This window comes from Leptonotus elevatus, chromosome 6 (genome assembly GCF_054856555.1).
Source record: "Leptonotus elevatus isolate MCC_2025b chromosome 6, RoL_Lele_1.0, whole genome shotgun sequence".
Classification (NCBI taxonomy): domain Eukaryota; kingdom Metazoa; phylum Chordata; class Actinopteri; order Syngnathiformes; family Syngnathidae; genus Leptonotus; species Leptonotus elevatus.
This window is the reverse complement of record NC_141244.1, coordinates 26,013,677-26,027,559: the sequence shown is the minus strand read 5'-3', so window position 1 is coordinate 26,027,559 and position 13,883 is coordinate 26,013,677. Positions and strand designations below refer to the sequence as shown.

Here is a 13,883-nt window from a genome sequence, read left to right as displayed (position 1 = left end):
TGTTCAAAGACGAAACTGACTGCAACCTGTTTGTTAAATGCAGCGGCTCAGTTATAAGCCTGCATTTTCAGATAAATAAACGCATTTTCATACAAATCTTACAGTGTACATGTACAAGTTTACTGATTAGTGTTTTCTAAATTTGAGCAAAAAAAAAAAATCGCAATAATCAATTTATAGATTCGTATCGGGATTAATCTGTATCGAATCGTGACCTATGAATCGCAATACGAATCGAATCGCCAGTTTTCACACCCCTAATATACATATATACACACACACTAAAACTAATGCTAAGACTTTTCTATAATGAAATTGTCATAATCTTTTTACAGAAGTCACGTTGACGTTGTAAAATACTGAACCCAGTGTAGACGTAGGCCTTGCATCTAATTATCTGAATGTGTCAAGCCGCACTGGCACATCGCAACATACGCGAATAGCCATGTTTGACTTTCAGGACTGTGAAATTTTCCAGCGGACCTCAAATTTCTTTCTTTTTGAATGTCCACTCATCCAACAGTTCAGTTTTCAATTTCGATACGTTTTGCTGATCTCATAAAATGTCAGCCAGGTCGGACGATAAATTGCATCCGCCTTGTGTTTATACATACTCGGACCATGCCAATCAAATTTAATATCTTAAAGTGATGGCGCAATCAACAAATGTTATATTTACGGCCCCTCATCACTTAAGAGCCTCACGTCGGACGGCGGTGCCGTTACGTCAGCATAGAAGTCCGTTTGGACGTCGGACCAGCCCGTCCTTCCTCGGCCCGCGTCCTCACTCGTGTCCTCTGCGTCTCCTTCCTCTCAGGCGCAACCGCTGAACCTCAACGAAGGCGCGTTTCAAACGCAAAAAGTCCTCTTTGCCAAGCAGACGGGTAATAAAGACGATGTCAAACGATAAGAATCGAGCGGTGCGGAATGTAGGACAGAAAAAAAAAAAAGAACTCGCGGGACTTTTAGCGCTTCACGTTTAAAGCCAATAAACAAAACGAGAGTGAAGATTCTCCGCCGCCAGCTGTGACCTCAGCGTGTGTTTGCGGGGGGCCGCGGGGGGCCGCGGTGGGCTCCAGGTGTGACTTTGACTCGTTGAGATGGACGGCCTTTACAAAGCCCGGACGAAGGAGACCAAAGGCTCCCATGTCCTGTCATTGTTGCCGAGTGACTCTGTAACATCGCCGCACCCGCTTTGAGGCCAATCTGGCCGTCGATCAGACGCTCTGCTCCGCCGAACGAAATCACGTCGCACAACCACGGCGGAGATTCTCGTCGCGTGTTTTAATCAAGATAGGAAAGATGCGCGTGGCAATTAAAAACTCAGATAACATCTTCACACGTGGAGTTGCTCCTCAAAATTGCTCTTGAACCTTTCGTGTGCCGTCCTGGCGGCTCAGTGCAATATGGCTACGCTAAAATATCACTGATTGTCACACACACACCTAAGTGGGGTGAAATTTGTTTTTCCGCCATTTGAACTCTCCGCCGAGGGAGGGCTTGCTAAGCTAAGCATGCGCTCTCGCACTGAGCTGCATCCCCACATCAGGTTCGAACAGTCAGAATGGAATCGAACGCAATGTACTCCAGAAATTGGAATGTGAAGAAACTCACCTCCAAAGTCCTTCCTTCCGTCATTTGTTGTTAACTCAGTTGCTCCCAAAGACGTATTTATACGTGTTTTATGGTTTTTTTTTTGTTTTTTTTATGCTAGAGCATACAGAAGGCTTTGAACTGAAGAGGATGCATGAAGCAATGGTAGTTATTACAAAAACGGCCAGCAGGTGGCAGCAGAGTATAAGAGATCAACCAGGGCCCCGTTACAAAAAAAGCTATTTTTCCCCACTGTTTGAAACATACATGTGAATAATGATGAAACTTTGCTATATTCTAATGCTAATTGTTGCAAAACGGAAACAGACAGGAATATACTAAGAAGAGACCGTAATCTTTCTTTTGATAGGTTCGATGTTTTTATAGCAATTGAACACAATATTCTGCGGGCCTTGCAAAATAAGTCAAAATCCAGTAAAACAGCCGGGAGCAAAGGGGCTTGCTTCAGTGAAAATGGCTGCGAGTCAATGAGTTAACAACAGTTAACCTATTATCACGGCAATATGTTTTCACGGTGCCGACATTTTATCTTGGCTTCAGGTTCCACATGCTCAGCATATTGATGGGAAATTCTCTTGTGTGATTTTTTTTTTTAAATTCTTGCATCTTTCCCGCAAGCTGCTTCTTTCTGTATATTTATGCAGATTGGGCATGCGGTTGCGAAGCAGACGCGCCGCTATTACCTCTGCACTCGTAGCCTGACTCTTAAAGTAGATGTATTACGCTCTTCTTTTTTTTTTCTCTCAATTGAATACTGCTCCCAAGTGTCGCTTTTGGCAAGATACAATGGTACGTTTTTTTTTTAGCAGTCTTCTTGTTTCTTCTTTTTTTTTTTTTTTTTGCAGTATACTCACTGTGATGCCATTGCATTTAGGAAAGGAGAGCCACAGTCTCAATGCACTTTTCAACTGTTAATGAACACACCTTTTCTGGGGTTTTCACTATCATGGGTGGATCTGGATCATAACTTCTGCATTACGTTTGAATTTGAAGTTGTTGAGGGGAATCAGTTGTCCATTGTACGTCCGCATCAAATGTCAAAATTTGAAAAATCCAGAGCAACACTTTACGGATGCCTTATTCACACTAGCCTTCCCCCCCCCCACCACCACCACCACCACCACCTCTTCTCCTCCCCCCCATCCCAAGCCACATTTGCCTTTCACACTCGTGCTCACTTTTTGACGCCCATTGTTGGTCTCTGAGTGCACTTGTGTGTGTGTGGGGGGGGGGGCGTGTGTGTGTGTGGGGGGGGGGGCGCGTGTGTGTGTGTGTGTGTGGTAGCAGCTGCCGGTTCGCACCTGTTCAGCTCTCATCTCATCAGCCCTTCGCTGACAGACTTCAGAGCTTTTACGTGCCCCCCCCCCCTTCATTGACTCCCCCCCCCTCCACTCCCTCCCCGAGACCGATCCCGCCCTTCCCCACAGACACGCATTGATTGTCCTGTACAATAGGCGACTGTACAGCAGGTCAATAAGTTCCAATATTTCACCACCCCCCGAGGACAGCACGATGTGGTTCGAAGTGAGCGCGTCGGCCTCACAGTTCTGATGTTCTGGCTTTGAACCTTCTTGCGTGGCGTTCGCATTGCTCGCTCTTTCAACAGTTGGATGGATTGATCGCAAATTTCCTGCAGCTGATCTTTGAGTGATTTTGAAAGAAAAAAAAAAAAGAAAAAAAGTTGTATTATCGCTAATAGCGGCTCACGATGAAGCCAAATGCGCTTCGTCTGCATGAAAGGTTGCAAAAGAGAATGGAATGCAATACAACTTTATTAGCTCGACGAAGGGGACGCTCAAGTTTCACGACGGCAAAGTCAATATCGACGTACATATTTCGCAACTTTAGGCAACGAGACCGAGCGCGATGAGAACAGCAGCGTCTGCGTCAACGCGACATGAATAATTGATACCGTGTATGCGGATGCCAATGACGAACTCTACAAAGTGTACAGGAATAAATAGATATTATTTACGAAGACGTAAATGCAACAAAAGTCAGAAGTACTTTCAATTGCTTAAAGACTCTCTGCACTTACAGCAAAAATGGTGTTTGTGTCCAAAATGTATATTTTGTTATTCAGTTTGTTTGCTGCAGTATTCGAGAGTGACTCAAACTAAAAAAATACCAAAGACAAAATATTATTATATTTTTATTTTTTTGGGACATATTTGGCCAATAAAGCTGCTTCTGATTGGACGTCTGATTCTGTTATCATTTGTTTTTATCTATTTATTGAAGGGGGGGGGGGGGGGGATTTTGTATCGTGGGCTAGAATTTAGATTACAAGAAAAATTCAGATGAAGTGAAAAAACATTTCAAAGCGATCATTGACCGAGTAAAAAAAAAAAAAAAACAAAGATTACAAATCAACAAAAACCCACATTTAATTGACACCAATTGAAATGTATGAGGAAAAAAATAAATATATATATATATATACACATATATATATATATATATATATATTCATCAAAAAGTGCTGATAAACATTAAATATAACATGGAACATTACTTTAGCCATCCATCATTGACATCATTGATTGATCAGCAAATTTAAGACATTACAGCCGATCACCGATTTGGCAAAAAATACAAAATATCATCTGATCCCGATCCAGCCAATCAGATCGCTCTAAAGTCTTCTTATACTAACAGTAAGAGATAGAGCAATATGATTTGTTTCTTTCAGGGCCAATAATCAATACCCATTATTAGTAGTCCAGGAGACCGACAACCCATATTTGGAGCCAATATTCGTTTGCAGTGAAATGGAAAGTATTCGTGCCAAAATTATGAAGACACACGCCAACACTTAACTTTAGGTGCTTTTAAACAGCTTCATACATTTTCAAAGGATTTTTTTCTTATGGTCAAAAATAGACATCTTTGTTTTAAAATTGTAGCAAAAAAGTGCACGGAGCTTCCCGATAAATAAATAAATAAATAAATAAATAAATAAATAAATAAATAAATACCTCCCTAAGGTTTTCTACAGTAAATATCGTTTTTCTATTTGAATGTTTCACTTAGCTTTGTCTGAAGTTCAAACAAAAAATAAAAGTGTCGGGAGCTCATCGGCACAAAATAATTCCCTGAGTTTGACCCAATTTTGAGAGGAAATATGCAACAAAACGGCAAATATCGGTGCCGATAATCTGCCCTGCCGATAACTGGTTTGTCCCGAGTGCTAACAGTACCGACTTAGAAGACTGTCGCCTATCTTCTCCGTTCAACTCTTTAATGGATGCCGGAATGATTGAGTCGTGGAGCCCTTCTTCCTGCCAGACGCGGAAGAAGGTCTAATCTGTCCAAAATGCTTCCTACTCTTACACTGTCTATGCAGCTGTGTGTATTTGTTTTTTTTTTGTTTTGTTTTTTTGTTTTTCTAATAAAGAGCTCAGTATTGTTCATTCGGAAATGTCATCATCATTGCTCTTTATTTTATTTTTATTTTTTTTTTTTTAATTATTATTATTTTTTTGTGTGTATGTGGGTGAGTATGTGTATGTGCATGTGTGCGTGTGTGCGTGTATTTGTTAGCTCACCAAAAAAAACTATTAGAAAAAATCTCATACCGTTCACCTAAACCGAACACCGCCGTCAGGAGACCCGAGGAAGGATCAAAGAAAACCAAGGAAGGTGAAATCCAGCACCGACCAGGCACCCCCCACCAGAACTCCTCCCCAACCCAAGAAACATCCAGACCCCAACAAATCCAAAAAACATAAAATCAGGGAGGCCTCAAGAGACCGAAGGAGAGACCGAGAAAAGGAAGGAAGGACAGACGAAGCCGCGTGAGATCCTGTGTGTATTTGCATTATCTATGCATTGTTTACTTTTTTGTGTTGTCACGCGTCTGTCGTTGTCTCATGTGTTGCGTAAGTCCAAATGCAGATATTAGCGTTCGGTTTGGGAAGCAGGCAAGGCAGAGTGTAAACGCAGCCTTTGGTGACCTTCTGCTCGAGGTGACTCAACTCTGTTTGCTTTGCCAACAGTCCGACTCACAATAATCCACTTAAGCCACCAAGGTTGTTTTGGACCACACACTCGCACTCATACAGGTACACACACGCACACACACACATACAGGGAGACCATGACGCATTCAGCAGCCCCCCCCCCCCCCCTTTTTACAGTCATCCTCCCTCATGAGCAATGTTTGGGTTAGCGAGAAGACAAATGGGTGCTGCCGCTCTCTTTTTTCTGTCGACTTTTTTTTGGCGCCGCTCTCGCCGGCAGGTGTGTGCGTTGTGTGTTAAACAATGCTCTTGAAGACGGGAGCTTGAAACGAGGCCCGGTCTTCATGCCCGGAATACGAAAGGGAGAGGGTTCAGTTGGCTTCATCCGTTAATGAGGAGGAACGTGCGTGTGTGTGCGTGTGCGCGTATGTGGAGTTGAAGCAAAGTGCATAAAAGACAACGAGCGAGAGCATTGAAGACGGCTCCGCATTAACTTTTCAGGAGACGCAGGACCGATACCGCTTCTGCGGGTCGTCTGCACTCTGCTTTGACTCTTTGACAGTGTCTCACTCACTCACGCGCACACGCACACACGCACACGCACACATGAATGCACATATACTGAACTTAACTGCATTTTTTTTTACCATTTTCGGTTTCTGATAAAAACACCTTAATAATAGATCAAACGTAAGTGTGTGTGTGTGTGGGTGTGTGTGTGTGTGTGTGTGTGTGTGTGTGTGTGTGTGTGTGTGTGTGTGTGTGTCCACGGCACAATCTGACCGTCTGATTCCCATCTGTCTCGCGGCCCGGTCAGGCCCCCCATCACACACGAACACACTTTCCCTCTCTTTGAGTAAATCGGATTATCTGGCCTGCTTCGGCTAACGAGACCCCCGTGTAGCTAGCACCCAACACCCCCCCCCACCCCAAATTTCCCCCCGAGCCCTCCGACCACACCCATTCTACACTCCCCTTGTCCACTCGCACGCACAAACAAAATTTGATATACGCACACACTTGGCTTGGGGGTTTACTCAGGTTTGAGGATTCCCTAATTATGCTGTAATTGGCTGTCTCTGTCTGTCCAGCTGCCTGCTGGAGAAAGCAGATTGGTCACTCCAAGACCAAACATTGCAAATTAACGTGTGTGTGTGCGTGCGTGCGTGCGTGCGTGCGTGCGTGCGTGCGTGTCAGGCAACGCTCTACTTCGGGGAGGGGCAACTTAAATGCTGGAGGGGACACAATTTTTCATCAGTGGGACTCAGGAGCCATGTAGGACCACTCGCTTCCCTAACCAGATTTATGACAAAAATTATATTTTAAATAAGGAGAACATTTCATTTTATTTCATAATGATATCAAATATGAACGATCAACAACAAAACGACCATCATCTGTAAAAAAAAAAGAAGAAAAGAAAAAAAAGTCTCATGCATAAAAATGACCATTTAAGGCCAAAACAAAACTGCTGCAGACCAACATTATCTAAAATATATATATATATATATATATATATATAAAATGTTCATGATAACACTATGTATATCCTGCATATCGTTCAAAATCTGCAAAGAATTATTAGGCCTATTAATGTTGTAGTGTTGGGCAGTACAAGCGCAACTAAGACATGCCTGCCATTTAGTGGTGAATGGTGATATTGCAATTTAAACTACAGTTGATGCACGTTCGCAGTTTCGCACCCATGAATGTGCATATTCACAGATTTTTGTATTTAATATTTGGCCTTTTTATCATATTTTACCCAAATTTTCAGCGTTTTCAGAATTTTTGAAGGTTTTGTTAAAAAAAAAAATTGGGGAAAAAACTTTAAATAAATAAATTAACTCAAATTCAAGAACAAAAAAATGTCAAAAGATTTTTTTTTTTTTACAAACTATTTTTTTTTATCAGATAACTTTTTTCCCGATTTTTTTATTTTTTATTTATTTTTTAATCTAGGGGCCACTCAGAGTGGCCGCCAGTTGCCCATCCCTGCTCTACCAGATGCAAATTAAGTTGACGTGTTTTCCAAAACATCTAACGCATGGACTAAGTGCGTTGCATTTGGACTCTTTCTACATCTGCCAGTGAGTCACTTCATCTAAAATGCTGTGTGTGTATGTATAATTTACAGTACGTGTGCGTGCGTGTGTGTGTGTGTGTGTGTTTCTCAAGCACCACTCATTGTATACTAGTGGCTCTTAAATCCTGATGAGTGTGCAGCGTTTCATTCATTCTTGGACGCTTGTTTTGTTTTGAGCTGGCTGAATCGCACGAGGATCCTCCTGACAAATACGAACAAACTGAGAGTGTGAGACTTAAATTGGGTGGAATCAAATAGTGGGGGGAAGTTCATGACTGATGCATCCAAAAGTGATTTGCACTGAGTTACATCAACGTAAATGTCAGCGCTTGACTGACCTTCGACTCCGAGCCGCTTTGGAGGGTCACGATGAATTGTTCAGTCTGACCTGCCTGGAATGTCTTGCATTTTTCCTCATTACACACTGTTGTGTTTTTTGGGTATTTTTTTTCTTTTTATTGTGTTTCACCAAAGGGAGCTCTGGTTTCATCAGAGGATTTTTGAATACGGGTCTCAACAATTGATATGCTAACATATAGCAATATTAGCACCTTCAATCATCGTCAGCAAAAACTAAGGTGGGCTGAAAAACTGTACTTCCTGTTTTCAATTTTCTTCTTTAGTCAATTCAGTTTTCTTCTTCAGTCATATTTACAGTATCAAAGTACTTAGTGTGCCACCATCTAGTGGTTGACAGTGGAATTACATCCAAAATAAATTTGAGGCACAACAAAATAGTTATAAACTGAACCGTGTTGTACAGTCTTTGTATAGATTAGAAGACAAGATGATTTTTTTTAACCACCAACCATTTTGTATTTGAGAAGGCTAATTAGACCAGATGAAATGCTAACATGCTAACAGTTGTCATGCGAACTTGTTTTAGTTCGCAACCGGATTACATGAAGTGCCACATCATATTGATATGGATTTTATATCCTGTCCTGTCGTCAGGCACTATTTCATATGAGAACATGCTAGCAATATGCTAACAGGCTGTAGATTGAGGGAGATTTTTACATCATTACCTCCTCCATAGTCTTCTTATATTTCCGTATTGTTCCTTTCAGGTTGTCCACTCTATTTCACTGCAGACAGGAAACACGCTTTCATCCGTCTTCGCCCCATTTTTAGGACCCCCCCCCCCCCCCTGACGTTGTCCTCCCCCCTCCCGTTCCTTCCCTTCCCGCTCTCTCGCTACGCATCAATTATTCACGTGTGGATTTTGTAGCTGAGAAATTGACGACATGGTTCATTCATTATTCACGCGCTGCGTTGCCGTGTTCGGGAGATACTTGTGTAAACTAACTTGCGCTAAGTACGCTCAACTATCGTGTCGTTGTCTCCGCAGTGTGCCGAGCGTTGGTGACGGTCAACGTGGCTCCGAAAGTGGAGGCGTTGAAGGACGAGACTGCCAAACTGCCCTGCACGTACACCGTGTCACCGGCATCCAGTAACAACATCGTGGAGTGGCACATTGTGAGTCAACTTACCTTCTACATCCGTCAGCGTTGTGCCATGTGTGAACGTAGCATGCTAGCTTAATAGTACGTAGCCACAGGGAGTGCAATCTAACCGTTCGTCCCGTTTTCTTGGTCTTTTCAGGAGTTGCAGGGAAACAGGAAGCGCGTGGCTTACCGCACGCAGGGCGGCGAGGCCAAAAGTGACAAGGACACGCCCCTGAGCGGCCGCGTCAGCATCAGCGACGACTTCACCTTAACCGTCACGTCGGTCCAACCCTCCGATGGACTCGTCTTCTTCTGCTCGGTCAACGCCGGACCCGCTGGCAGCGGAGAAGCCTCCACCATGCTCAAAGTCTTCTGTGAGTCCGCCGGTTGCTTGAGCGCACTTACTGGCATAAGTAGAACGCAAACATGCTAACGGGTGGTGCGCAGCATTAGCAACGTGATAGGTGGCCGTGGAATTTTCTAGAAAACAAAAACATGGAATGAGCACTTCAAATGCCTATAAAATCCTCCATGACCAATAAATTCTACTGCCCACCAGCGTTATAATAGTTATGGAATTTTCTTTGTAATTGTTTTTATTTTTTAATTTTTTGTTTATGAGTTTTTTTTTTAATTTAATTAGTTTTAATTCGTTACCAGAGTAGGTTTGTTGTTAGCTTTTTTTTCTAAATGCTTTTTTCAAAAGTTGTAATTTTAGTATTATTATTATTATTATTTTTTTTTTTATTGTGCATTCTTTGTGCAAAAAAAAAAAAAGGTTAAAAATCATCCATTCGAGCTCTTTAAGTCTAAGTTTTTAGGGCATCGTGGTAATTTTGACCCGTTGATGTTTCAGAATTTTGGCCTGCCATTTGGTTTCTAACTGAAACTTGTCAGCCAATCGGAGAAGCCAATTCCCCGAGTAAGAGACAAAACGAAAGGTTTTGCGAACATTGAGAAATAATGAAGTTATTCCATTTTACCAAATTTTTCGGCAATGCTATTTGAAAATGATAATGACACTGCAAAAAAATGGCTCCCGTTCTCACATATGAGACCCAATTTGGCAGATTGTCAGGCATTTGACGTCATGCCCCGCGGCCGGCTACTATTTTAAAAGGTTAATGAGACTCGATCAAATCTCAACATGCTTCAAAGTGCTTGAAACCCGTCGAATTGGCGCGTCTCTACATTGTGGAAGGAAGTCAGCCATTAAATCACTCATGCTAACTGTGGGGCGATGCAAGTAAAAAGTATGAAGGGTGTCTAATCAGGGGTGACTGTGGGTGGGCCAAGGACACACATGGAGTTGTGGGGGGGGGGGGGGGGGGGGGGGGGGTCGAACCCTCCAAGTGTTATTTAGGTGACATGTATGAGACATGACAGGTGTGATTGAACTTTTCATCAAGAATGATTAGCTGGCGCTTAATTGACCCCTGCAAAACGTATTCAAGAAAATTGCTCAGCGTGGAATATTTGTTGCTTTTTGACAAACAGACGCTTATGTGTTGAAAACAACAAAACATCGTTAGCCTTTTGACGTGACAACAGGAGGAGTGATGTCAAATTCTCTGTACTAAAGTCACTATTTCCATACAAAATGTTGGATAGAAGAAAGAATGAAATGTATCAAAACAGGTTTTGCGGTCCAACTTGTTTTCAAAATCACTGCTACCATGTTAACCATTAACTCGTAAAGAAAAAAAAATTTTGGTCCGTGGTGAGTGGGCGACTTTTATTAACAGTGGAGTGTTGAACAAAACCACAATGAAGTGCTGCTGTTTGACCATTTCGGTTCGAGCACTTAGCGGAAGAAAACGGCCCACAGTTACTCATCGGTGGCGTTTTGGCGGGCGGAATCTACGAGACGGGAGGATGAATTACATGACATCAGTCGAGTTTTTATGCTCTCCTGAAAGCTGAGCTGTGCTCGTTTCGAGCGAGGAAATGACCGCGAAGAGAAAAACATCATTAGAGGCACTGTTGAGTCAATTCAGAGATTTGTTTCGAAATATGTCGGCCATGTTGGAGGTTAATTGCTAAAAACGTACAAATACTCAGAACTGTGTTGTACTCTGTTGTGGAGTGTTCAACTGTTGATCACTAATTCAGTTTTCCAGATTTTTTGTGGGGGGGGGGGGGCTAAAATGGGATCCAGTGTCACACCTTGCCCCCAGCATGAGTCACACCCACTATTTAAAGGGGAAGTCAACTTTAAACATTTCTTGACAACAATATGTGACCTGACATAACATGACATTCTGATGAATATTACATTTGTGGAATATGAGTTAAGGAGCAAAATCCAGCCGTTTTTATCCATCTCATGGGGCGGCCATTTTGTCATTTGCTGTCGACTGAAGATGACATCACAGTTGCTCAGGGCAAAGGCAACAACCAATAACCAGCTCATCTGTTTTCTAAAGCTGCACTGTGATTGGTTACCTGAGACCTGAGCAACAATGATGTCATCTTCAGTCTGCAGCAAGTGGCAAAATGGCCGCCCCCTGAGATGCATAAAAAAACGGCTGGATTTTGCTGCTTAACTCATTTTTCACTAACGCAATATTAACCAGATTAACATATTTAGACTAGTGGGGCTGCAAAGAACATATTGTCCAAAAATTTTTGTAGGGTTTGACTTCCTCTTTAAGAATTTGAGCGCCTCTCTTAGTGAATTTTTTTTAAAAAAAAAAGAATTTGAGCACCTTCGTTCGCATCATCGGTTATTTGATGCAACTGGGACATGCAATAGGCTAGCGAGCTAAACCTACACCCTGAAAATGCATCTTCCCTTCGATATAGTCCACTGGTATGAACGCTTTAGAGCGCCTTGTTGTCAGCTGTGAGTCCACGCACGTCTTGCAGAGAAAGGCAGAAAAAGTGAGGCAGATGGAAAAAAAAACGAAGTTTGACATGACAGCCATCTTGTGGGCCGGGGCTTCTCACTGGAATGGCCACATAAGAGCGCCTCGTTGTTGTGGCACGGAAAAGTTCTAGGACGGGATATTTTCCAGCCATTGGAGGTTTTAAGCGGATATATTTTCATAGTTCAAACATGTTATTTGCACAAAAGATGGTGATGGCCTTGCATGTGAGATGAAGAAAGAAGCGAGGACACGAGGGTAAATCTTGCACCTGTGCGATTGTTTTTGCAATCTCAGGGAGTGTTTTTTTTTCCTTTCCTTTTTATGTGTGTGTGAGTGGATGATCTGACCCTTATCAGCTCATGTGAAGCGGGTCACGGTTGGAATACCGCCGAGCAGGATATTTACTGCTCGGGAGAATTAACAAGGTCAGGAGCCAGCGTGGGATGGCCGCGCTGTTTTATGGGTGTTTGCGTCTCGAGGTTAAAGGTGCGGGTGTTACTTCCTCTGAATCATAATGATATGATCATTTATCGTCACTCTCATCTTCCGCTCTGTTTTTTTTTTTTTTTTTTTTATATCCTCCCTCAGTTGCTCCAGAGAAGCCCACCCTTACACAAGCATCGACCCAAGCCATTTCTGTGGGACAGCCTACCAGCTCGGAGGTGTGTTTGAAATTAATTCGCTAAGTGTGTGTGTGTGTGTGTTTGGTGATATACATGAACTCGACACTTCATTACGTACACCCACATAATCGGATTTAATTGAAAAAAAAAACAGCCCTTTGAGATAATGTAAAAGTTTGAAATTATGTTTTTATTAGTGCTCGGCCTTGCACCCAAAACACCGATTCGCTAACCGTGTTGACGCTGGCCAATGAATTACAAATGGATTTGAATCTTACTCATTGCCCCCCCCCCCCAAAAAAACCCCCATGTCAAACTAATGAAAAATCCAATTTGATTTAAATGGCTAATGGAATGCACTTCTATAGAAGTTTTATCGACACCATACGGTGCCCAAAGCCTTCTAAAAAGCCTGACATTTAATAATTTGAAAACGTATCTATTGAACTGGAGAGCACAGCGGCATATGCTGGCGGCTTTTAACTCTGGGAAAGATTTCCTTTTTATCTTAAAATGGCTTACTTTAACCAGGCGCCACATAGTGGCCAGAGTTAGAATCTGAGTCGTTTTTTTGCACGTCTTGATGTTGTAGAATCCTCCTTGCTACGGCAGCTAGCTAGCTGGGCTGAAGTTGGCTAACGCCCATCAGTTTTCGCCCGAGCGTGACGGAGTGAGAAAAAAAGCCGGCAGAAAACTAATGAAAAGTGTTGGTACACTCTAAAAATGGTTGGGTCCAAAATAATCTAAATTTGCACAAAAAAAAATGGATTTACCCAACTTTTTGAGTTATTAATTGAAATTAATACAATTATTACATAAAAAAAAAATATTTAATCCACAAAGCAAACTTTTTTTTTGGGCTTGTTTTGTGGGTTATTCGTTTGACCCAACTTTTTGTGTTAACTGAATCACCCAACTGAATTTGGTCAAAAATTAACTGACCTGACTTTTTTAGTTATTTAATCCAAAACGTTGGGTCAAATTAAATAAATACCTACAAAGCACCCACTTTGTTATTGTTGTTGTTGTTGTTGTTTTGGGGTAATTCATTTGACCCAACTTTTTGCTTAAATAAATAACCCAATTGAATTGGGTGAAAAATGAACTGAGCCAACCTTTTGAATTATTTAACCCAAAAAGTTGGGTAAAATGTAATTAATAACCCACAAACAACCCAATTTTGCGGTTATAACGTGGGTTATTCATTTGACCCAACGTTTTGGGTGAATTTGAATAACCCAAAAAGTTGAGTTGGTCTCTTTTTGGGTTGATTTTTTACC

The 13,883-nt window shown here is 42.1% G+C and overlaps 1 protein-coding gene across 3 annotated transcripts in view; it reads left to right on the top strand.

Annotated features, from left to right (window-relative positions):
- Nucleotides 1-13,883, top strand: part of bcam (basal cell adhesion molecule (Lutheran blood group)) — a 59,875-nt gene that overhangs the window by 30,717 nt on the left and 15,275 nt on the right. For all 3 annotated transcript variants that reach the window (XM_086079175.1, XM_086079174.1, XM_086079173.1), the window contains exons 2-4: nucleotides 9,014-9,141; nucleotides 9,268-9,484; nucleotides 12,569-12,642. In XM_086079175.1, the coding sequence (XP_085935301.1) occupies nucleotides 9,014-9,141; nucleotides 9,268-9,484; nucleotides 12,569-12,642 (419 nt within the window). The remainder of the gene's footprint in view (nucleotides 1-9,013; nucleotides 9,142-9,267; nucleotides 9,485-12,568; nucleotides 12,643-13,883) is intronic.